At 49.4% G+C, this 22,613-nt stretch overlaps 1 protein-coding gene across 1 annotated transcript in view; it reads right to left on the reverse strand.

Moving 5' to 3' along the window:
* lifra (LIF receptor subunit alpha a) overlaps positions 1–22,613 on the reverse strand; it is a 149,894-nt gene that overhangs the window by 82,238 nt on the left and 45,043 nt on the right. Inside the window, exon 3 of the mRNA XM_084322882.1 lies at positions 739–875. Within this exon, the coding sequence (XP_084179008.1) occupies positions 739–875 (137 nt within the window). The remainder of the gene's footprint in view (positions 1–738; positions 876–22,613) is intronic.

Below are 22,613 nucleotides of genomic sequence, written 5' to 3' on the forward strand. Positions count from 1 at the left end.
TAATCTTTATCTGCAACTGTGAAGAAAACCCCCATTGATTTAAACTAGGGATGTCCGATACTATCGGCCAATATTGGCATTAAAATGTGATATCGGTATCGGTTTAATTTTTTTTTTTTTTTTACATTTCTATAACCTTTATTTACCCAGGCAAGCAAGTAAGAACAAATTCTGATTTTATTTATCGTCAAAAGTATGCATAATGTTGTGTTAATTCCACAACAAGAGATATGTAATGTTAATTACCTGAAATTATTCCGTTTTGGGGGGGGGGGGGAACCCTGCATATATCGGTATCGGTTGATATCGGTTGATATCGGTATCGGAAATTAGGAGTTGGACAATATCGGTATATCGGTATCGGTAAAAAAGCCAATATCAAGCATCCCTAGTTTAAACAGAATGAATAGACTTTTTTTTTAAATAAATTAATACATTTCGAATGTTGATTTAGAATTCGAATGTCAACGTTATGAATGAAGCTTCGAAGCTTCGAACTATTCGGTACAGCCCTATTTAGGACCATAATATGAAAGTGGCTCAAATCAGAATTGAAAAGCTCAGATTCCATGTGATTTGTGCACAAGGCTTTTCATAGTTGCACATTTTGACCTTTGATTATAGCTCCGCCATGTGGCGGATTGAGGCATTGGCAAGTCTCCATCTCATGCTAGCTGCTTGGTTGCGACAAATTATTATAATTTTTTTAAATTAAATAAAATTTTTAAAAGCCCTTACGTAGAAAACGGTTTCATTGAGTTCAGTTCTTAGAATCATGAGGTCAAAGGTCATAGCAGCTCCTCCCAGCCAGGACACAGAGAGCTGCTGGGTCACCGTGTCTGTAGACAGACTCATCTGCTGGGGCACAGTCAGTACTGCAGAGAGAGAGAGAGGGAGAGAGCAGAGAGAGAGACAGAGAAAGGGAGAGAGAGAGAGGAGAGAGAGGAGAGAGAGAGAGAGAGAGAGACACACATTACCTTTTTATTATTTTCATATTGTTTCTGATATCCATCAGTTATGTTCAGCTTCTTGTTATTGCTACTGAATTTAATTGAATATAAGTTTATTGTCCAAATAAAATTGGAAAATTGTCTTCTCACCAAACAGAAAAATCAACACAAGAAACCAGAAGGCAACTTGCACGACATAAAACACACACAGACAGAGACAGAGTTACACATTAGAAACACAAACACAAAGACAGAGTTACACATTAGAGACACATAAAAACAAAGACAGAGTTACACATTAGAGACACATAAAAACAAACAGACACAGACAGAGTTACACATTAGAGACACATAAAACACAGACAAACATAGACATGGTTACACATTAGAGACACATAAACAGTTAATGTCTGTGGCTTCCATCTTGTTGGTCACTTTGCAGAATTAAGGATGCTAATGGCACTTGGAATGAAGGACTTCTTGAATATATTCCTAGTTGCCAAGGGGACTAGTCTAGTGCCCCCCAGAGCTCAAACTGGCTGAATAAAGGATGGGAGCCATCTGCCAAGATACTCCTCGCCTTCTTCCTTGTTCTTTCTGTGAGGAGTACAGTCAAGTCGAGGGCTTGATAAGATAAGATAAGATATTCCTTTATTGATCCCCTTGGGGAAATTCAGGCATCATAGCAGCATGGGGGGGAGGGGGGGGGGGTACAGGTAGTAAAACAACAACACAGTGTACAGGTAGTAAAAACAACACAGGCAGTGTAAACTATTTGGTCAATATAATTTACTATCTGACTAGCTGAAGAAATATTCACATTATTCACAGTGTCACATAAGGTGCAGTATGCATAAGGTAGTGTTATAATTTACTATCTACTGAGTATACATTATTCACAGTATCACGGTATCCACTGAAATATACATTATTCACAGTATCACAGTATCCACATAAGGTGCAGTAAGCCTAAGGTAGTGTAGGTTGTCCTCCTTGGGTTCCTATAAGTCCCAGGTCAATGTCTGGTAGCAGTCGCTGTCGCTGCCCCCTGTTGTGGAGCCTGGAGGCTGCTAGTCGCTGCCCACTGTTGTGGAGCCTGATGGCCGCTGGTATAAAGGACTGTCCGAGGCGGTTAGTTGAGTGTCATGGGGGAATGAGTCTGTGGCTGAATGAGCTTCTCATCTTGACTAGCTCGTCGTAGAGGGGGTGGTAGGGGTTCTCCATGATGGCAGCCAGCTTCCTTATCATCCCCCTCTCTGCCATCACCTCAAATCTAGGTAGCTCGACTCCCACCACGGAGCTAGCCTTCCTCACCAGCTTGTTGAGCTTGTTGGTGTCCCTTGAGTTGATGTAGCCTCCCCAGCATGCCACAGCATAGAAGAGGATGCTGGCCACAACAGACTGGTAAAAAGACTGCAGCAGTCTGTTGCACACATTGAAGGACCCGAGTCTCCTCAGGAAGAACAGCCTGCTCTGTCCCTTCCTGTAGAGGGCCTCTGTGTTATCCGACCAGTCCAGTTTATTGTTCAGGTGTACCCCAAGGAACTTGTATGAGTCCACCATCTCCACATCCACCCCTCGGATGGAGATGGGAATCGGGGGGGGCCTCTTCTTGCCCCTCCGGAAGTCCACCACCAGCTCCTTGGTCTTACTGGTGTTGAGTTGGAGGTGGTTGCTGTCGCTCCACCCCACGAAGCTCTCCACCAGGGCTCTGTACTCCTCCTCATCATCGTCGGTGATGTAGCTTACGATGGAGGAGTCGTCTGAGAACTTCTGCAGGTGACACCCGCTTGAGTTGCGGCAGAAGTCTGAGGTGTAGAGGGTGAAGAGGAAGGGTGACAGCACAGTTCCTTGGGTGGCGCCGGTGTTGCTCACCAGTACGTCAGACTGACTGTCCTTTAGTCTGACGTACTGTGGCCTCTCAGTGAGGTAATCCTTGATCCAGGCCACCAAGCCGTGCTCCAGCTGCATCGCGGAGAGCTTCTCCGCTAGCAGTGACGGCTGGATGGCGTTGAAGGCGCTGGAGAAATCAAAGAACATTTTGGGGTTTGCCCCCTATCTTGCTGGCCATTGACACAATGCGAGAGAGTTTACTCTTTGCATCTCAGGTGACCGAACAAAAACAGGAAAATGAAAAGTTAAAACACTCTCAATAAGGGTTTTGTACACCAGCTCTAAAAGCTGCTGACTGAGTCTTCTCAGAAGATAGTCGCTGTGAACATTTCTTGAAAACATACTCGTGTTTTCAGAGAAAGCTCACCTGACAATCTTCTTAAGACTGTACCAAGATATTTTAATGTATTCACAGTTTCAACATGTTGGCCATCAAAGTGAAAAAAAAGTATATCTTGCAGCATATTTCAAGTTTTTCTTTCTTATATTAAAGTATATTTAGTTTTTAAGAATTGTAAAGGATAGGCAAAAATAAGCAAGTGCTTCAGCCTATTCCTTTTTTCGGTCATTGAGTTTGGATTTTGTGTGTGAGCTTACTTTGAATATGTACATTTGTGATTTCTTTTTCTTTTTTTTTTCTTTTGAAAGTCCACACAAGTATGTTTTTGATTGATCTGTAAACAAAGACCGAAAATAAACGATTCATCATCATCAAACTGGCTCGGGTTCCCAGATCTCGCGAGTTGGTACACATGATTCGCTTTTTTGGTCTTAGCCACATTGATTTCCAGCCGGCTAATGTTACAACACGATACAAGAGCCTTAGTGTGGGCCAGGTAGACAGCTTTACAGAGCCTTAGTGTGGGCCAGGTAGGCAGCTTTACAGAGCCTTAGTGTGGGCCAGGTAGGCAGCTTTACAGAGCCTTAGTGTGGGCCAGGTAGGCAGCTTTACAGAGCCTTAGTGTGGGCCAGGTAGACAGCTTTACAGAGCCTTAGTGTGGGCCAGGTAGGCAGCTTTACAGAGCATTCGTGTGGGCCAGGTAGGCAGCTTTACAGAGCCTTAGTGTGGGCCAGGTAGACAGCTTTACAGAGCCTTAGTGTGGGCCAGGTAGGCAGCTTTACAGAGCCTTAGTGTGGGCCAGGTAGACAGCTTTACAGAGCCTTAGTGTGGGCCAGGTAGGCAGCTTTACAGAGCCTTAGTGTGGGCCAGGTAGGCAGCTTTACAGAGCCTTAGTGTGGGCCAGGTAGGCAGCTTTACAGAGCCTTAGTGTGGGCCAGGTAGGCAGCTTTACAGAGCCTTAGTGTGGGCCAGGTAGACAGCTTTACAGAGCCTTAGTGTGGGCCAGGTAGGCAGCTTTACAGAGCCTTCGTGTGGGCCAGGTAGGCAGCTTTACAGAGCCTTAGTGTGGGCCAGGTAGACAGCTTTACAGAGCCTTAGTGTGGGCCAGGTAGGCAGCTTTACAGAGCCTTAGTGTGGGCCAGGTAGACAGCTTTACAGAGCCTTAGTGTGGGCCAGGTAGGCAGCTTTACAGAGCCTTAGTGTGGGCCAGGTAGACAGCTTTACAGAGCCTTAGTGTGGGCCAGGTAGGCAGCTTTACAGAGCCTTAGTGTGGGCCAGGTAGGCAGCTTTACAGAGCCTTAGTGTGGGCCAGGTAGGCAGCTTTACAGAGCCTTAGTGTGGGCCAGGTAGGCAGCTTTACAGAGCCTTAGTGTGGGCCAGGTAGACAGCTTTACAGAGCCTTAGTGTGGGCCAGGTAGGCAGCTTTACAGAGCCTTAGTGTGGGCCAGGTAGGCAGCTTTACAGAGCCTTAGTGTGGGCCAGGTAGGCAGCTTTACAGAGCCTTAGTGTGGGCCAGGTAGACAGCTTTACAGAGCCTTAGTGTGGGCCAGGTAGACAGCTTTACAGAGCCTTAGTGTGGGCCAGGTAGGCAGCTTTACAGAGCCTTAGTGTGGGCCAGGTAGACAGCTTTACAGAGCCTTAGTGTGGGCCAGGTAGACAGCTTTACAGAGCCTTAGTGTGGGCCAGGTAGACAGCTTCACCAGAGCCTTAGTGTGGGCCAGGTAGGCAGCTTTACAGAGCCTTAGTGTGGGACAGGTAGGCAGCTTTACAGAGCCTTAGTGTGGGCCAGGTAGGCAGATGTACAGAGCCTTAGTGTGGGCCAGGTAGACAGCTTTACAGAGCCTTAGTGTGGGCCAGGTAGGGAGCTTTACAGAGCCTTAGTGTGGGCCAGGTAGGCAGCTTTACCAGAGCCTTAGTGTGGGCCAGGTAGGCAGCTTTACAGAGCCTTAGTGTGGGCCAGGTAGGCAGCTTTACAGAGCCTTAGTGTGGGCCAGGTAGACAGCTTTACAGAGCCTTAGTGTGGGCCAGGTAGACAGCTTTACAGAGCCTTAGTGTGGGCCAGGTAGGCAGCTTTACAGAGCCTTAGTGTGGGCCAGGTAGACAGCTTTACAGAGCCTTAGTGTGGGCCAGGTAGACAGCTTTACAGAGCCTTAGTGTGGGCCAGGTAGACAGCTTTACAGAGCCTTAGTGTGGGCCAGGTAGGCAGCTTTACAGAGCCTTAGTGTGGGCCAGGTAGGCAGCTTTACAGAGCCTTAGTGTGGGCCAGGTAGACAGCTTTACAGAGCCTTAGTGTGGGCCAGGTAGGCAGCTTTACAGAGCCTTAGTGTGGGCCAGGTAGACAGCTTCACCAGAGCCTTAGTGTGGGCCAGGTAGACAGCTTTACAGAGCCTTAGTGTGGGCCAGGTAGGCAGCTTTACAGAGCCTTAGTGTGGGCCAGGTAGACAGCTTTACAGAGCCTTAGTGTGGGCCAGGTAGGGAGCTTTACAGAGCCTTAGTGTGGGCCAGGTAGGGAGCTTTACAGAGCCTTAGTGTGGGCCAGGTAGGCAGCTTTACAGAGCCTTAGTGTGGGCCAGGTAGAGAGCTTTACAGAGCCTTAGTGTGGGCCAGGTAGGCAGCTTTACAGAGCCTTCGTGTGGGCCAGGTAGACAGCTTTACAGAGCCTTAGTGTGGGCCAGGTAGACAGCTTTACAGAGCCTTAGTGTGGGCCAGGTAGGCAGCTTTACAGAGCCTTAGTGTGGGCCAGGTAGGCAGCTTTACAGAGCCTTAGTGTGGGCCAGGTAGGCAGCTTTACAGAGCCAGGTAGACAGCTTTACAGAGCCTTAGTGTGGGCCAGGTAGGGAGCTTTACAGAGCCTTAGTGTGGGCCAGGTAGACAGCTTTACAGAGCCTCAGTGTGGGCCAGGTAGACAGCTTTACAGAGCCTTAGTGTGGGCCAGGTAGGCAGCTTTACAGAGCCTTAGTGTGGGCCAGGTAGACAGCTTTACAGAGCCTTAGTGTGGGCCAGGTAGGCAGCTTTACAGAGCCTTCGTGTGGGCCAGGTAGACAGCTTTACAGAGCCTTAGTGTGGGCCAGGTAGGCAGCTTTACAGAGCCTTAGTGTGGGCCAGGTAGGCAGCTTTACAGAGCCTTAGTGTGGGCCAGGTAGACAGCTTTACAGAGCCTTAGTGTGGGCCAGGTAGGCAGCTTTACAGAGCCTTAGTGTGGGCCAGGTAGGCAGCTTTACAGAGCCTTAGTGTGGGCCAGGTAGACAGCTTTACAGAGCCTTAGTGTGGGCCAGGTAGGCAGCTTTACAGAGCCTTAGTGTGGGCCAGGTAGGCAGCTTTACAGAGCCTTAGTGTGGGCCAGGTAGGGAGCTTTACAGAGCCTTAGTGGGGGCCAGGTAGGCAGCTTTACAGAGCCTTAGTGTGGGCCAGGTAGGCAGCTTTACAGAGCCTTAGTGTGGGCCAGGTAGACAGCTTTACAGAGCCTTAGTGTGGGCCAGGTAGGCAGCTTTACAGAGCCTTCGTGTGGGCCAGGTAGACAGCTTTACAGAGCCTTAGTGTGGGCCAGGTAGGCAGCTTTACAGAGCCTTAGTGTGGGCCAGGTAGACAGCTTTACAGAGCCTTAGTGTGGGCCAGGTAGGCAGCTTTACAGAGCCTTAGTGTGGGCCAGGTAGACAGCTTTACAGAGCCTTAGTGTGGGCCAGGTAGGCAGCTTTACAGAGCCTTAGTGTGGGCCAGGTATAGCTTTACAGAGCCTTAGTGTGGGCCAGGTAGACAGCTTTACAGAGCCTTAGTGTGGGCCAGGTAGACAGCTTTACAGAGCCTTAGTGTGGGCCAGGTAGACAGCTTCACCAGAGCCTTAGTGTGGGCCAGGTAGGCAGCTTTACAGAGCCTTAGTGTGGGACAGGTAGGCAGCTTTACAGAGCCTTAGTGTGGGCCAGGTAGGCAGATGTACAGAGCCTTAGTGTGGGCCAGGTAGACAGCTTTACAGAGCCTTAGTGTGGGCCAGGTAGGGAGCTTTACAGAGCCTTAGTGTGGGCCAGGTAGGCAGCTTTACAGAGCCTTAGTGTGGGCCAGGTAGGCAGCTTTACCAGAGCCTTAGTGTGGGCCAGGTAGGCAGCTTTACAGAGCCTTAGTGTGGGCCAGGTAGGCAGCTTTACAGAGCCTTAGTGTGGGCCAGGTAGACAGCTTTACAGAGCCTTAGTGTGGGCCAGGTAGACAGCTTTACAGAGCCTTAGTGTGGGCCAGGTAGGCAGCTTTACAGAGCCTTAGTGTGGGCCAGGTAGACAGCTTTACAGAGCCTTAGTGTGGGCCAGGTAGACAGCTTTACAGAGCCTTAGTGTGGGCCAGGTAGACAGCTTTACAGAGCCTTAGTGTGGGCCAGGTAGGCAGCTTTACAGAGCCTTAGTGTGGGCCAGGTAGGCAGCTTTACAGAGCCTTAGTGTGGGCCAGGTAGACAGCTTTACAGAGCCTTAGTGTGGGCCAGGTAGGCAGCTTTACAGAGCCTTAGTGTGGGCCAGGTAGACAGCTTCACCAGAGCCTTAGTGTGGGCCAGGTAGACAGCTTTACAGAGCCTTAGTGTGGGCCAGGTAGGCAGCTTTACAGAGCCTTAGTGTGGGCCAGGTAGACAGCTTTACAGAGCCTTAGTGTGGGCCAGGTAGGCAGCTTTACAGAGCCTTAGTGTGGGCCAGGTAGGCAGCTTTACAGAGCCTTAGTGTGGGCCAGGTAGACAGCTTTACAGAGCCTTAATGTGGGCCAGGTAGACAGCTTTACAGAGCCTTAGTGTGGGCCAGGTAGGCAGCTTTACAGAGCCTTAGTGTGGGCCAGGTAGAGAGCTTTACAGAGCCTTAGTGTGGGCCAGGTAGGCAGCTTTACAGAGCCTTCGTGTGGGCCAGGTAGACAGCTTTACAGAGCCTTAGTGTGGGCCAGGTAGGCAGCTTTACAGAGACTTAGTGTGGGCCAGGTAGACAGCTTTACAGAGCCTTAGTGTGGGCCAGGTAGACAGCTTTACAGAGCCTTAGTGTGGGCCAGGTAGACAGCTTTACAGAGCCTTAGTGTGGGCCAGGTAGGCAGCTTTACAGAGCCTTAGTGTGGGCCAGGTAGACAGCTTTACAGAGCCTTAGTGTGGGCCAGGTAGGGAGCTTTACAGAGCCTTAGTGTGGGCCAGGTAGGCAGCTTTACAGAGCCTTAGTGTGGGCCAGGTAGGCAGCTTTACAGAGCCTTAGTGTGGGCCAGGTAGGCAGCTTTACAGAGCCTTAGTGTGGGCCAGGTAGACAGCTTTACAGAGCCTTAGTGTGGGCCAGGTAGGCAGCTTTACAGAGCCTTAGTGTGGGCCAGGTAGACAGCTTTACAGAGCCTTAGTGTGGGCCAGGTAGGCAGCTTTACAGAGCCTTCGTGTGGGCCAGGTAGACAGCTTTACAGAGCCTTAGTGTGGGCCAGGTAGGCAGCTTTACAGAGCCTTAGTGTGGGCCAGGTAGGCAGCTTTACAGAGCCTTAGTGTGGGCCAGGTAGACAGCTTTACAGAGCCTTAGTGTGGGCCAGGTAGGCAGCTTTACAGAGCCTTAGTGTGGGCCAGGTAGGCAGCTTTACAGAGCCTTAGTGTGGGCCAGGTAGGGAGCTTTACAGAGCCTTAGTGTGGGCCAGGTAGGCAGCTTTACAGAGCCTTAGTGTGGGCCAGGTAGGGAGCTTTACAGAGCCTTAGTGGGGGCCAGGTAGGCAGCTTTACAGAGCCTTAGTGTGGGCCAGGTAGACAGCTTTACAGAGCCTTAGTGTGGGCCAGGTAGGCAGCTTTACAGAGCCTTCGTGTGGGCCAGGTAGACAGCTTTAACAGAGCCTTAGTGTGGGCCAGGTAGGCAGCTTTACAGAGCCTTAGTGTGGGCCAGGTAGACAGCTTTACAGAGCCTTAGTGTGGGCCAGGTAGGCAGCTTTACAGAGCCTTAGTGTGGGCCAGGTAGGCAGCTTTAGAGAGCCTTAGTGTGGGCCAGGTATAGCTTTACAGAGCCTTTGTGTGGGCCAGGTAGACAGCTTTACAGAGCCTTAGTGTGGGCCAGGTAGACAGCTTTACAGAGCCTTAGTGTGGGCCAGGTAGGCAGCTTTACAGAGCCTTAGTGTGGGCCAGGTAGACAGCTTTACAGAGCCTTAGTGTGGGCCAGGTAGGCAGATGTACAGAGCCTTAGTGTGGGCCAGGTAGGCAGCTTTACAGAGCCTTAGTGTGGGCCAGGTAGGCAGCTTTACAGAGCCTTAGTGTGGGCCAGGTAGACAGCTTTACAGAGCCTTAGTGTGGGCCAGGTAGGCAGCTTTACAGAGCCTTAGTGTGGGCCAGGTAGACAGCTTTACAGAGCCTTAGTGTGGGCCAGGTAGACAGCTTTACAGAGCCTTAGTGTGGGCCAGGTAGACAGCTCTACAGAGCCTTAGTGTGGGCCAGGTAGACAGCTTTACAGAGCCTTAGTGTGGGCCAGGTAGACAGCTTTACAGAGCCTTAGTGTGGGCCAGGTAGGCAGCTTTACAGAGCCTTAGTGTGGGCCAGGTAGACAGCTTTACAGAGCCTTAGTGTGGGCCAGGTAGGCAGCTTTACAGAGCCTTAGTGTGGGCCAGGTAGACAGCTTTACAGAGCCTTAGTGTGGGCCAGGTAGACAGCTTTACAGAGCCTTAGTGTGGGCCAGGTAGGCAGCTTTACAGAGCCTTAGTGTGGGCCAGGTAGACAGCTTTACAGAGCCTTAGTGTGGGCCAGGTAGACAGCTTTACAGAGCCTTAGTGTGGGCCAGGTAGGCAGCTTTACAGAGCCTTAGTGTGGGCCAGGTAGGCAGCTTTACAGAGCCTTAGTGTGGGCCAGGTAGACAGCTTTACAGAGCCTTAGTGTGGGCCAGGTAGACAGCTTTACAGAGCCTTAGTGTGGGCCAGGTAGGCAGCTTTACAGAGCCTTAGTGTGGGCCAGGTAGACAGCTTTACAGAGCCTTAGTGTGGGCCAGGTAGACAGCTTTACAGAGCCTTAGTGTGGGCCAGGTAGGCAGCTTTACAGAGCCTTAGTGTGGGCCAGGTAGACAGCTTTACAGAGCCTTAGTGTGGGCCAGGTAGGCAGCTTTACAGAGCCTTAGTGTGGGCCAGGTAGACAGCTTCACCAGAGCCTTAGTGTGGGCCAGGTAGACAGCTTTACAGAGCCTTAGTGTGGGCCAGGTAGGCAGCTTTACAGAGCCTTAGTGTGGGCCAGGTAGAGAGCTTTACAGAGCCTTAGTGTGGGCCAGGTAGGGAGCTTTACAGAGCCTTAGTGTGGGCCAGGTAGGGAGCTTTACAGAGCCTTAGTGTGGGCCAGGTAGGCAGCTTTACAGAGCCTTAGTGTGGGCCAGGTAGAGAGCTTTACAGAGCCTTAGTGTGGGCCAGGTAGGCAGCTTTACAGAGCCTTCGTGTGGGCCAGGTAGACAGCTTTACAGAGCCTTAGTGTGGGCCAGGTAGACAGCTTTACAGAGCCTTAGTGTGGGCCAGGTAGGCAGCTTTACAGAGCCTTAGTGTGGGCCAGGTAGGCAGCTTTACAGAGCCTTAGTGTGGGCCAGGTAGGCAGCTTTACAGAGCCTTAGTGTGGGCCAGGTAGACAGCTTTACAGAGCCTTAGTGTGGGCCAGGTAGGGAGCTTTACAGAGCCTTAGTGTGGGCCAGGTAGACAGCTTTACAGAGCCTCAGTGTGGGCCAGGTAGACAGCTTTACAGAGCCTTAGTGTGGGCCAGGTAGGCAGCTTTACAGAGCCTTAGTGTGGGCCAGGTAGACAGCTTTACAGAGCCTTAGTGTGGGCCAGGTAGGCAGCTTTACAGAGCCTTCGTGTGGGCCAGGTAGACAGCTTTACAGAGCCTTAGTGTGGGCCAGGTAGGCAGCTTTACAGAGCCTTAGTGTGGGCCAGGTAGGCAGCTTTACAGAGCCTTAGTGTGGGCCAGGTAGACAGCTTTACAGAGCCTTAGTGTGGGCCAGGTAGGCAGCTTTACAGAGCCTTAGTGTGGGCCAGGTAGGCAGCTTTACAGAGCCTTAGTGTGGGCCAGGTAGGGAGCTTTACAGAGCCTTAGTGTGGGCCAGGTAGGCAGCTTTACAGAGCCTTAGTGTGGGCCAGGTAGGCAGCTTTACAGAGCCTTAGTGTGGGCCAGGTAGGGAGCTTTACAGAGCCTTAGTGGGGGCCAGGTAGGCAGCTTTACAGAGCCTTAGTGTGGGCCAGGTAGGCAGCTTTACAGAGCCTTAGTGTGGGCCAGGTAGACAGCTTTACAGAGCCTTAGTGTGGGCCAGGTAGGCAGCTTTACAGAGCCTTCGTGTGGGCCAGGTAGACAGCTTTACAGAGCCTTAGTGTGGGCCAGGTAGGCAGCTTTACAGAGCCTTAGTGTGGGCCAGGTAGACAGCTTTACAGAGCCTTAGTGTGGGCCAGGTAGGCAGCTTTACAGAGCCTTAGTGTGGGCCAGGTAGACAGCTTTACAGAGCCTTAGTGTGGGCCAGGTAGGCAGCTTTACAGAGCCTTAGTGTGGGCCAGGTATAGCTTTACAGAGCCTTAGTGTGGGCCAGGTAGACAGCTTTACAGAGCCTTAGTGTGGGCCAGGTAGACAGCTTTACAGAGCCTTAGTGTGGGCCAGGTAGACAGCTTCACCAGAGCCTTAGTGTGGGCCAGGTAGGCAGCTTTACAGAGCCTTAGTGTGGGACAGGTAGGCAGCTTTACAGAGCCTTAGTGTGGGCCAGGTAGGCAGATGTACAGAGCCTTAGTGTGGGCCAGGTAGACAGCTTTACAGAGCCTTAGTGTGGGCCAGGTAGGGAGCTTTACAGAGCCTTAGTGTGGGCCAGGTAGGCAGCTTTACAGAGCCTTAGTGTGGGCCAGGTAGGCAGCTTTACCAGAGCCTTAGTGTGGGCCAGGTAGGCAGCTTTACAGAGCCTTAGTGTGGGCCAGGTAGGCAGCTTTACAGAGCCTTAGTGTGGGCCAGGTAGACAGCTTTACAGAGCCTTAGTGTGGGCCAGGTAGACAGCTTTACAGAGCCTTAGTGTGGGCCAGGTAGGCAGCTTTACAGAGCCTTAGTGTGGGCCAGGTAGACAGCTTTACAGAGCCTTAGTGTGGGCCAGGTAGACAGCTTTACAGAGCCTTAGTGTGGGCCAGGTAGACAGCTTTACAGAGCCTTAGTGTGGGCCAGGTAGGCAGCTTTACAGAGCCTTAGTGTGGGCCAGGTAGGCAGCTTTACAGAGCCTTAGTGTGGGCCAGGTAGACAGCTTTACAGAGCCTTAGTGTGGGCCAGGTAGACAGCTTTACAGAGCCTTAGTGTGGGCCAGGTAGACAGCTTCACCAGAGCCTTAGTGTGGGCCAGGTAGACAGCTTTACAGAGCCTTAGTGTGGGCCAAGTAGGCAGCTTTACAGAGCCTTAGTGTGGGCCAGGTAGACAGCTTTACAGAGCCTTAGTGTGGGCCAGGTAGGCAGCTTTACAGAGCCTTAGTGTGGGCCAGGTAGGCAGCTTTACAGAGCCTTAGTGTGGGCCAGGTAGACAGCTTTACAGAGCCTTAATGTGGGCCAGGTAGACAGCTTTACAGAGCCTTAGTGTGGGCCAGGTAGGCAGCTTTACAGAGCCTTAGTGTGGGCCAGGTAGAGAGCTTTACAGAGCCTTAGTGTGGGCCAGGTAGGCAGCTTTACAGAGCCTTCGTGTGGGCCAGGTAGACAGCTTTACAGAGCCTTAGTGTGGGCCAGGTAGGCAGCTTTACAGAGACTTAGTGTGGGCCAGGTAGACAGCTTTACAGAGCCTTAGTGTGGGCCAGGTAGACAGCTTTACAGAGCCTTAGTGTGGGCCAGGTAGACAGCTTTACAGAGCCTTAGTGTGGGCCAGGTAGGCAGCTTTACAGAGCCTTAGTGTGGGCCAGGTAGACAGCTTTACAGAGCCTTAGTGTGGGCCAGGTAGGGAGCTTTACAGAGCCTTAGTGTGGGCCAGGTAGGCAGCTTTACAGAGCCTTAGTGTGGGCCAGGTAGGCAGCTTTACAGAGCCTTAGTGTGGGCCAGGTAGGCAGCTTTACAGAGCCTTAGTGTGGGCCAGGTAGACAGCTTTACAGAGCCTTAGTGTGGGCCAGGTAGGCAGCTTTACAGAGCCTTAGTGTGGGCCAGGTAGACAGCTTTACAGAGCCTTAGTGTGGGCCAGGTAGGCAGCTTTACAGAGCCTTCGCGTGGGCCAGGTAGACAGCTTTACAGAGCCTTAGTGTGGGCCAGGTAGGCAGCTTTACAGAGCCTTAGTGTGGGCCAGGTAGGCAGCTTTACAGAGCCTTAGTGTGGGCCAGGTAGACAGCTTTACAGAGCCTTAGTGTGGGCCAGGTAGGCAGCTTTACAGAGCCTTAGTGTGGGCCAGGTAGGCAGCTTTACAGAGCCTTAGTGTGGGCCAGGTAGGGAGCTTTACAGAGCCTTAGTGTGGGCCAGGTAGGCAGCTTTACAGAGCCTTAGTGTGGGCCAGGTAGGGAGCTTTACAGAGCCTTAGTGGGGGCCAGGTAGGCAGCTTTACAGAGCCTTAGTGTGGGCCAGGTAGACAGCTTTACAGAGCCTTAGTGTGGGCCAGGTAGGCAGCTTTACAGAGCCTTCGTGTGGGCCAGGTAGACAGCTTTACAGAGCCTTAGTGTGGGCCAGGTAGGCAGCTTTACAGAGCCTTAGTGTGGGCCAGGTAGACAGCTTTACAGAGCCTTAGTGTGGGCCAGGTAGGCAGCTTTACAGAGCCTTAGTGTGGGCCAGGTAGGCAGCTTTACAGAGCCTTAGTGTGGGCCAGGTATAGCTTTACAGAGCCTTCATGTGGGCCAGGTAGACAGCTTTACAGAGCCTTAGTGTGGGCCAGGTAGACAGCTTTACAGAGCCTTAGTGTGGGCCAGGTAGGCAGCTTTACAGAGCCTTAGTGTGGGCCAGGTAGACAGCTTTACAGAGCCTTAGTGTGGGCCAGGTAGGCAGATGTACAGAGCCTTAGTGTGGGCCAGGTAGGCAGCTTTACAGAGCCTTAGTGTGGGCCAGGTAGGCAGCTTTACAGAGCCTTAGTGTGGGCCAGGTAGACAGCTTTACAGAGCCTTAGTGTGGGCCAGGTAGGCAGCTTTACAGAGCCTTAGTGTGGGCCAGGTAGACAGCTTTACAGAGCCTTAGTGTGGGCCAGGTAGACAGCTTTACAGAGCCTTAGTGTGGGCCAGGTAGACAGCTCTACAGAGCCTTAGTGTGGGCCAGGTAGACAGCTTTACAGAGCCTTAGTGTGGGCCAGGTAGACAGCTTTACAGAGCCTTAGTGTGGGCCAGGTAGGCAGCTTTACAGAGCCTTAGTGTGGGCCAGGTAGACAGCTTTACAGAGCCTTAGTGTGGGCCAGGTAGGCAGCTTTACAGAGCCTTAGTGTGGGCCAGGTAGACAGCTTTACAGAGCCTTAGTGTGGGCCAGGTAGACAGCTTTACAGAGCCTTAGTGTGGGCCAGGTAGGCAGCTTTACAGAGCCTTAGTGTGGGCCAGGTAGACAGCTTTACAGAGCCTTAGTGTGGGCCAGGTAGACAGCTTTACAGAGCCTTAGTGTGGGCCAGGTAGGCAGCTTTACAGAGCCTTAGTGTGGGCCAGGTAGGCAGCTTTACAGAGCCTTAGTGTGGGCCAGGTAGACAGCTTTACAGAGCCTTAGTGTGGGCCAGGTAGACAGCTTTACAGAGCCTTAGTGTGGGCCAGGTAGGCAGCTTTACAGAGCCTTAGTGTGGGCCAGGTAGACAGCTTTACAGAGCCTTAGTGTGGGCCAGGTAGGCAGCTTTACAGAGCCTTAGTGTGGGCCAGGTAGACAGCTTTACAGAGCCTTAGTGTGGGCCAGGTAGACAGCTTTACAGAGCCTTAGTGTGGGCCAGGTAGGCAGCTTTACAGAGCCTTAGTGTGGGCCAGGTAGGCAGCTTTACAGAGCCTTAGTGTGGGCCAGGTAGACAGCTTTACAGAGCCTTAGTGTGGGCCAGGTAGGCAGCTTTACAGAGCCTTAGTGTGGGCCAGGTAGGCAGCTTTACAGAGCCTTAGTGTGGGCCAGGTATAGCTTTACAGAGCCTTAGTGTGGGCCAGGTAGGCAGATGTACAGAGCCTTAGTGTGGGCCAGGTAGGCAGCTTTACAGAGCCTTAGTGTGGGCCAGGTAGACAGCTTTACAGAGCCTTAGTGTGGGCCAGGTAGACAGCTTTACAGAGCCTTAGTGTGGGCCAGGTAGGCAGCTTTACAGAGCCTTAGTGTGGGCCAGGTAGACAGCTTTACAGAGCCTTAGTGTGGGCCAGGTAGACAGCTTTACAGAGCCTTAGTGTGGGCCAGGTAGGCAGCTTTACAGAGCCTTAGTGTGGGCCAGGTAGGCAGCTTTACAGAGCCTTAGTGTGGGCCAGGTATAGCTTTACAGAGCCTTAGTGTGGGCCAGGTAGGCAGATGTACAGAGCCTTAGTGTGGGCCAGGTAGGCAGCTTTACAGAGCCTTAGTGTGGGCCAGGTAGGCAGCTTTACAGAGCCTTAGTGTGGGCCAGGTAGGCAGATGTACAGAGCCTTAGTGTGGGCCAGGTAGGCAGCTTTACAGAGCCTTAGTGTGGGCCAGGTAGGCAGCTTTACAGAGCCTTAGTGTGGGCCAGGTAGACAGCTTTACAGAGCCTTAGTGTGGGCCAGGTAGGCAGCTTTACAGAGCCTTAGTGTGGGCCAGGTAGACAGCTTTACAGAGCCTTAGTGTGGGCCAGGTAGACAGCTTTACAGAGCCTTAGTGTGGGCCAGGTAGGCAGCTTTACAGAGCCTTAGTGTGGGCCAGGTAGACAGCTTTACAGAGCCTTAGTGTGGGCCAGGTAGGCAGATGTACAGAGCCTTAGTGTGGGCCAGGTAGGCAGCTTTACAGAGCCTTAGTGTGGGCCAGGTAGGCAGCTTTACAGAGCCTTAGTGTGGGCCAGGTAGACAGCTTTACAGAGCCTTAGTGTGGGCCAGGTAGGCAGCTTTACAGAGCCTTAGTGTGGGCCAGGTAGACAGCTTTACAGAGCCTTAGTGTGGGCCAGGTAGACAGCTTTACAGAGCCTTAGTGTGGGCCAGGTAGACAGCTCTACAGAGCCTTAGTGTGGGCCAGGTAGACAGCTTTACAGAGCCTTAGTGTGGGCCAGGTAGACAGCTTTACAGAGCCTTAGTGTGGGCCAGGTAGGCAGCTTTACAGAGCCTTAGTGTGGGCCAGGTAGACAGCTTTACAGAGCCTTAGTGTGGGCCAGGTAGGCAGCTTTACAGAGCCTTAGTGTGGGCCAGGTAGACAGCTTTACAGAGCCTTAGTGTGGGCCAGGTATAGCTTTACAGAGCCTTAGTGTGGGCCAGGTAGGCAGATGTACAGAGCCTTAGTGTGGGCCAGGTAGGCAGCTTTACAGAGCCTTAGTGTGGGCCAGGTAGGCAGATGTACAGAGCCTTAGTGTGGGCCAGGTAGGCAGCTTTACAGAGCCTTAGTGTGGGCCAGGTAGGCAGCTTTACAGAGCCTTAGTGTGGGCCAGGTAGGCAGCTTTACAGAGCCTTAGTGTGGGCCAGGTAGACAGCTTTACAGAGCCTTAGTGTGGGCCAGGTAGGCAGCTTTACAGAGCCTTAGTGTGGGCCAGGTAGACAGCTTTACAGAGCCTTAGTGTGGGCCAGGTAGACAGCTTTACAGAGCCTTAGTGTGGGCCAGGTAGACAGCTTTACAGAGCCTTAGTGTGGGCCAGGTAGACAGCTTTACAGAGCCTTAGTGTGGGCCAGGTAGGCAGCTTTACAGAGCCTTAGTGTGGGCCAGGTAGGCAGCTTTACAGAGCCTTAGTGTGGGCCAGGTAGGCAGCTTTACAGAGCCTTAGTGTGGGCCAGGTAGACAGCAGAGCCTTAGGGTGGGCCAGGTAGACAGCAGAGCCTTAGGGTGGGCCAGGTAGACCGCTTTACAGAGCCTTAGTGTGGGCCAGGTAGACAGCTTTACAGAGCCTTAGTGTGGGCCAGGTAGGCAGCTTTACAGAGCCTTAGTGTGGGCCAGGTAGGCAGCTTTACAGAGCCTTAGTGTGGGCCAGGTAGACAGCTTTACAGAGCCTTAGTGTGGGCCAGGTAGGCAGCTTTACAGAGCCTTAGTGTGGGCCAGGTAGGCAGCTTTACAGAGCCTTAGTGTGGGCCAGGTAGGCAGCTTTACAGAGCCTTAGTGTGGGCCAGGTAGACAGCTTTACAGAGCCTTAGTGTGGGCCAGGTAGACAGCTCTACAGAGCCTTAGTGTGGGCCAGGTAGACAGCTTTACAGAGCCTTAGTGTGGGCCAGGTAGGCAGCTTTACAGAGCCTTAGTGTGGGCCAGGTAGACAGCTTCACCAGAGCCTTAGTGTGGGCCAGGTAGGCAGCTTTACAGAGCCTTAGTGTGGGCCAGGTAGACAGCTTCACCAGAGGGGTCTTTTCCCAGCAGGAGGCCAACTAGTAGGGCCATGTCGTCAGTGTACCAAAACACTGCTACTACTGCTAGCCAAAGAGAACACATCCTTTACCAAAACACTGCTAGCCAACGAGAACACACTCTGTACCAAAACACTGCTACTACTGCTAGCTAAAGAGAACACATTGTGTACCTAAACACCACTACTGCTAGCCAAAGAGAACACATTGTGTACCTAAACACTGCTACTACTGCTAGCTAAAGAGAACATATTGTGTACCTAAACACTGCTACTACTGCTAGCCAAAGAGAACACATCCTGTACCTAAAAACTGCTACTACTGCTAGCCAAAGAGAACACATTGTGTACCTAAAAACTGCTACTACTGCTAGCTAAAGAGAACATATTGTGTACCTAAACACTGCTACTACTGCTAGCCAAAGAGAACACATCCTGTACCTAAAAACTGCTACTACTGCTAGCCAAAGAGAACACATTGTGTACCTAAAAACTGCTACTACTGCTAGCCAAAGAGAACACATGCTACTGCTAGCCAAAGAGAACATATTGTGTACCTGAACACTGCTACTACTGCTAGCTAAAGAGAACAAATTGTGTACCTAAACACTGCTACTACTGCTAGGGCCTAACAAAATAAATTGTTTGGTTCCTGTTGGTTGTCAGTTAAGGCCATGGGTAGGTAGGGAATTTATTTTATTTTGTTTTCCCACAGCGACTATGGATAGCACTATTTGGGCAACTTTACACAATTCCTGTTAGTCTATTGAAGACATCTGTAAGGTTTTTTTCAAAAAAATGCATTGTTTTATATTTCTAATCAAGTACTCAAAACCATCATTTTCCAGCTTCAAGATTTCAGGCTGTTATGGCCTGGCTCCGCCCACAAGCACTTTGAGTGACAGTCAGTCCACACAGTCTGCGACTGGTAGACCGAGAGATCTGCGACTGGTAGACAGAGAGAGATAGAGAGAGAGAGAGAGAGAGAGAGAGAGAGAGAGGGGGGGGTGCGAGAGAGAGAGAGAGAAAAAAAAGACAGGCCATCTCTTCCTTTCGTTTTTTCTCTCCCTGCGGCAGCTTGTGGGGGGGGGGGGGCCTCCCTTCCTCCCCTCTCCCATGTGGCGCGGCAGGTCCCCCCCCCCCCCCCCCAAGTGCTCCCTCCCTCTCTCTCTCTGTCTCCCTCTCTCTCTCTCTCTGTCTCTCCCTCTCTCTCTCCCTCTCTATCTCTCTCTCTCTCCCTCCAGAGTATGCAGAGGTGTCGGGTTTCACTGCCTCGCAGTATGAGGAAGTGGTTTTTCCACTCGCTGTCTAGTCTGCGTGTATCGTCTAGGTCAGTGGTTCTCAAACTGTGTTTTTTTTTTTTTTTTTTGCAGTCAGGCCACTGAACTTAGAAGCAGGCCAGACCAGTGTTTCTGGTTGTGGCGGCGCGATAGTTAGATAACCTAAGTGGGGAACAACCAGGAGATCACTGTGACAGAGAGTAATGCAGTCTAAACAGTCATAAATCTTTAATTCAACTTCAGCCCTGATCATAACCATTTAATTTTTGATTTTTTTGTAATGTCTTTTTAACAATAATTTGTGATGCAATCACACAAACTGGCATTTAAAGGGTAAACATTCAAAAATGTATTGAATATGTGTTTTCTTTTCTTTTTTAAATAATTTGTGATGCCCATCACAAACACTGGCATTTAAAGGGTAAAAATTCAAAAATTCCTGCACCAGAATGCAGGAAATTAAGTTTTTGTAACAAAATTATTGTGTGTGTGTGTGTGTTTGAGTGAGAGAGAGAGAATGACGGACAATTGCTTGCTGTGAGAGAGAGAGAGAGAGAGAGAGAGAGAGAGAGAGTGAGAGAGAGAGAGAGAATTAAGTACATTTGCTGAAATACAGTTGTTCTTAATTTTCTCACTTGCTATGTGAGAATGTTAGTTATTATGTTCTCAATGCCCCTTGCATTATATGAGTTGTGTGGAAGCGTTTGCTAGTTCTAGTGCTATCCCTTTGTACATTGTGGCTGTGTCTGACAAAAGTTAACAATAAATAATGGTATTAGGAATACATTTGCCTCCTGCGTGAACTGTGCATAGCTGAATAGACTGTATTTTAACGCCGGTCATATGGTGGTACTTGGAGAGCCAGCTACGTTCTCAGGTGGTACTTGGTGTAAAAAGTTTGAGAACCACTGGTCTAGGTAGATTGTGGGCGGGCATTAGCTACAACGACAGAGCCAATCACATCACTGTCTTCTACCCAGAGCCTGAATGACGTGACTCAGGCCTTCAAATCAGGATGGACTAATTTACTGGAGCAGGAAATTATCTGAGCTGAATCAGAGCAATCCGCCAATATGGTATTTAGACACTAAAACACATTGATACTAACTCCTATTACTATAATACAATGCTAGAGACTGAAAAATGACATTTATAGTACATGTCCCCTTTAATTAAAATGTTCACGATAACATGGATGCATGTACTCTGCCAGCATGTTTAATATCCATAAAAAGGCTTTTTATTATTATTTTTTTAACTCATAAAATAAATTGGGTTGCACCTAAATCGGCAGGGTCGGTCGGCAACCGGAACCAAACCATTATTTTGATAAGCCTAGCCAAAGAGAACACACCCTGTACCAAAACACTGCTACTACTGCTAGCCAAAGAGAACACAATGGGCCTCATTCAACAATACTCTCTTATTATCTTTCTTATATTCTTGCTTACCTGTCTGTTAAGACAGGGGTTCCCAAACTTTTCAGGCCGGGGCCCAGAAAATAAGGCGTCAGAGAGCCGCGGCCCAATGCACATCGTCTGGCTTTTTTTTTATTATTTTTTTGCCATGCGACCGATTTTTTAAGCCAAATATCACTTCAATCCTATTAAGTTAGTTCAAGTTAGTTATTCATTTATATGTGCTATTTATGAGAGGGCTAACTTGTTGCAAAATAATAATGATAATAATAATAGCCTCATTAAAATACTATTGTTGCTTCGGTTGTTTTCAGCGTTTTATGTGCATAATCTGTTATTTAGTTTGAAATGTTCGTTGAAATAAATAGATTTTTCGTTTTTGTTTATTTATTAAGTTAAGCTCATACCAGCACGAGAGATAGTCATGAAGGACACAATCTCACCACGGATTACAGCAGCACAAGACGTCCCCCCCCCCCTCCATATCACACAAGGCCATCTCGTCTGATCAAATGTCCCCGAAAGCACAGTACAGTCAGTACGGTACAGAATAGCACAATTGCCATGCCATCTCTCAAAACATACAAGTAATCCTAACCAGCCAATGGCATGGTGAAAAATATACACCATCAATGCGTTTACCTGCTATTAACCTCAGGGCCATCACGGTCAAGCCAAAGCAGACCTCCTCTAAAGAAGTCCAACAAATAAAATTTGCTTTCCTAAATGTCAGATCACTGAATAATAAAACTTTCTTAGTAAATGATCTGATTAAAGAAAATAACTTAGATTGCATCTGCCTAGTAGAGACATGGCTAAATAATGACACAGCTACATCAATAATGATAGAAGCTTGTCCACCAGACTATAACTTTTTTCAAATACCCAGAAAAAATAAAAGGGGCGGAGGAGTTGCAGCAATCTTCTCCTCAAAACTCTTGTTTAGAATCACAGAACTAGGCGAGTTCATGTCAATGGAATATCTTGCCATTGAACTAAAAACAGAATCAACTATTATTGTCACAATATACCGCCCGCCTAGACACTCACCAGTATTTATACAGGAGCTCTCTGAACTGATCTCACTATGTGTTACCGGATATGATAAGGTGATCCTAAATGGAGACCTGAACATCCATTTTAATAAGAAAACAGACTCCAAAACTATGGAACTAAAAAATCTACTGGATAGCTTTGACCTAATACAGCATATAACAAATGCAACTCACCGGCTTGGGAATACACTAGACTTAGTTATAACAACAACTGGGCTAAGCATAACAAATATCTCAATAACTGAATTACCTCTCTCCGACCATCACTGTATATTTTTTGATACTCAAATAACCCTTACTAAAACAAAAAAAGAAATCATAGTTAAAAAGAGGCTCCTAAACGACAAAGCTGAATCAAAGTTCATTGATCTTATCAGACTACATGAACCACACAATCATGACAGCTCTCTAAATGAAATGGTAGAAAATCTCAATGATGCAATGTCATCTATATTAAATTCTGTCGCCCCATTAAAAACGAAAAAGAAGAAAACTAGAGCCTCGCCCTGGTTAAACTATAATACGGTCAACGAAGAAAAAAGGAAATGTCGTGCAGCGGAGCGAAAATGGAGAAAAACAAAAACCACCATATGCTGTGATATATACAAAGATGCTTTAACTGCTTATAATAAAACCATCCGCTTAGCAAGGAAAGATTACTTCTCTAAAATCATTACAGAAAATGCTGGAAACTCCAGAATCCTCTTTTCCACTATTAATGTACTACTCAACACTGCCCCTACACCTCCTCAGTCATCAACGGTTAAGTGTGAAGAACTTGCACTATTCTTTAACAACAAAATAACCTTGATCAGGGCCAGCATTACTCATGATGGAAATAAAGTTGATTGCGGCAAACCGTGCAATGTAACCATGAGAAGTTTCACATGCATCACATTAGATGTACTCTGCAAAACTGTCTCAGAATGTAACTCCTCCACCTCAGACATTGACCCTATACCTACAGCTTTCTTCAAACGGGTATTTAATAGTGTTTCAAGCCCTGTGCTAGATATCATAAACACTTCCCTCAGGACTGGTATTTTCCCGGATGCCTTTAAAACAGCAGTTGTAAAGCCATTACTAAAAAAACCTAACTTGGATAGTAATGAAATGGCAAATTATCGTCCAATATCCAACCTACCATTCATTAGTAAAGTACTTGAAAAGATAGTTTCAGTTCAAATAAATTCCTTTCTTGAAGAAAACAACATCTTAGAAGAATTTCAGTCAGGATTCAGAAAATATCATAGCACTGAAACTGCCCTCACCAAAATAATCAGTGACCTCAGACTAAACTCTGACGAGAATAAGATCTCCATCCTTATCCTGTTAGATCTCAGTG

This window comes from Notolepis coatsorum (assembly GCF_963971535.1).
Source record: "Notolepis coatsorum genome assembly, chromosome: 10".
Lineage (NCBI taxonomy): Eukaryota > Metazoa > Chordata > Actinopteri > Aulopiformes > Paralepididae > Notolepis > Notolepis coatsorum.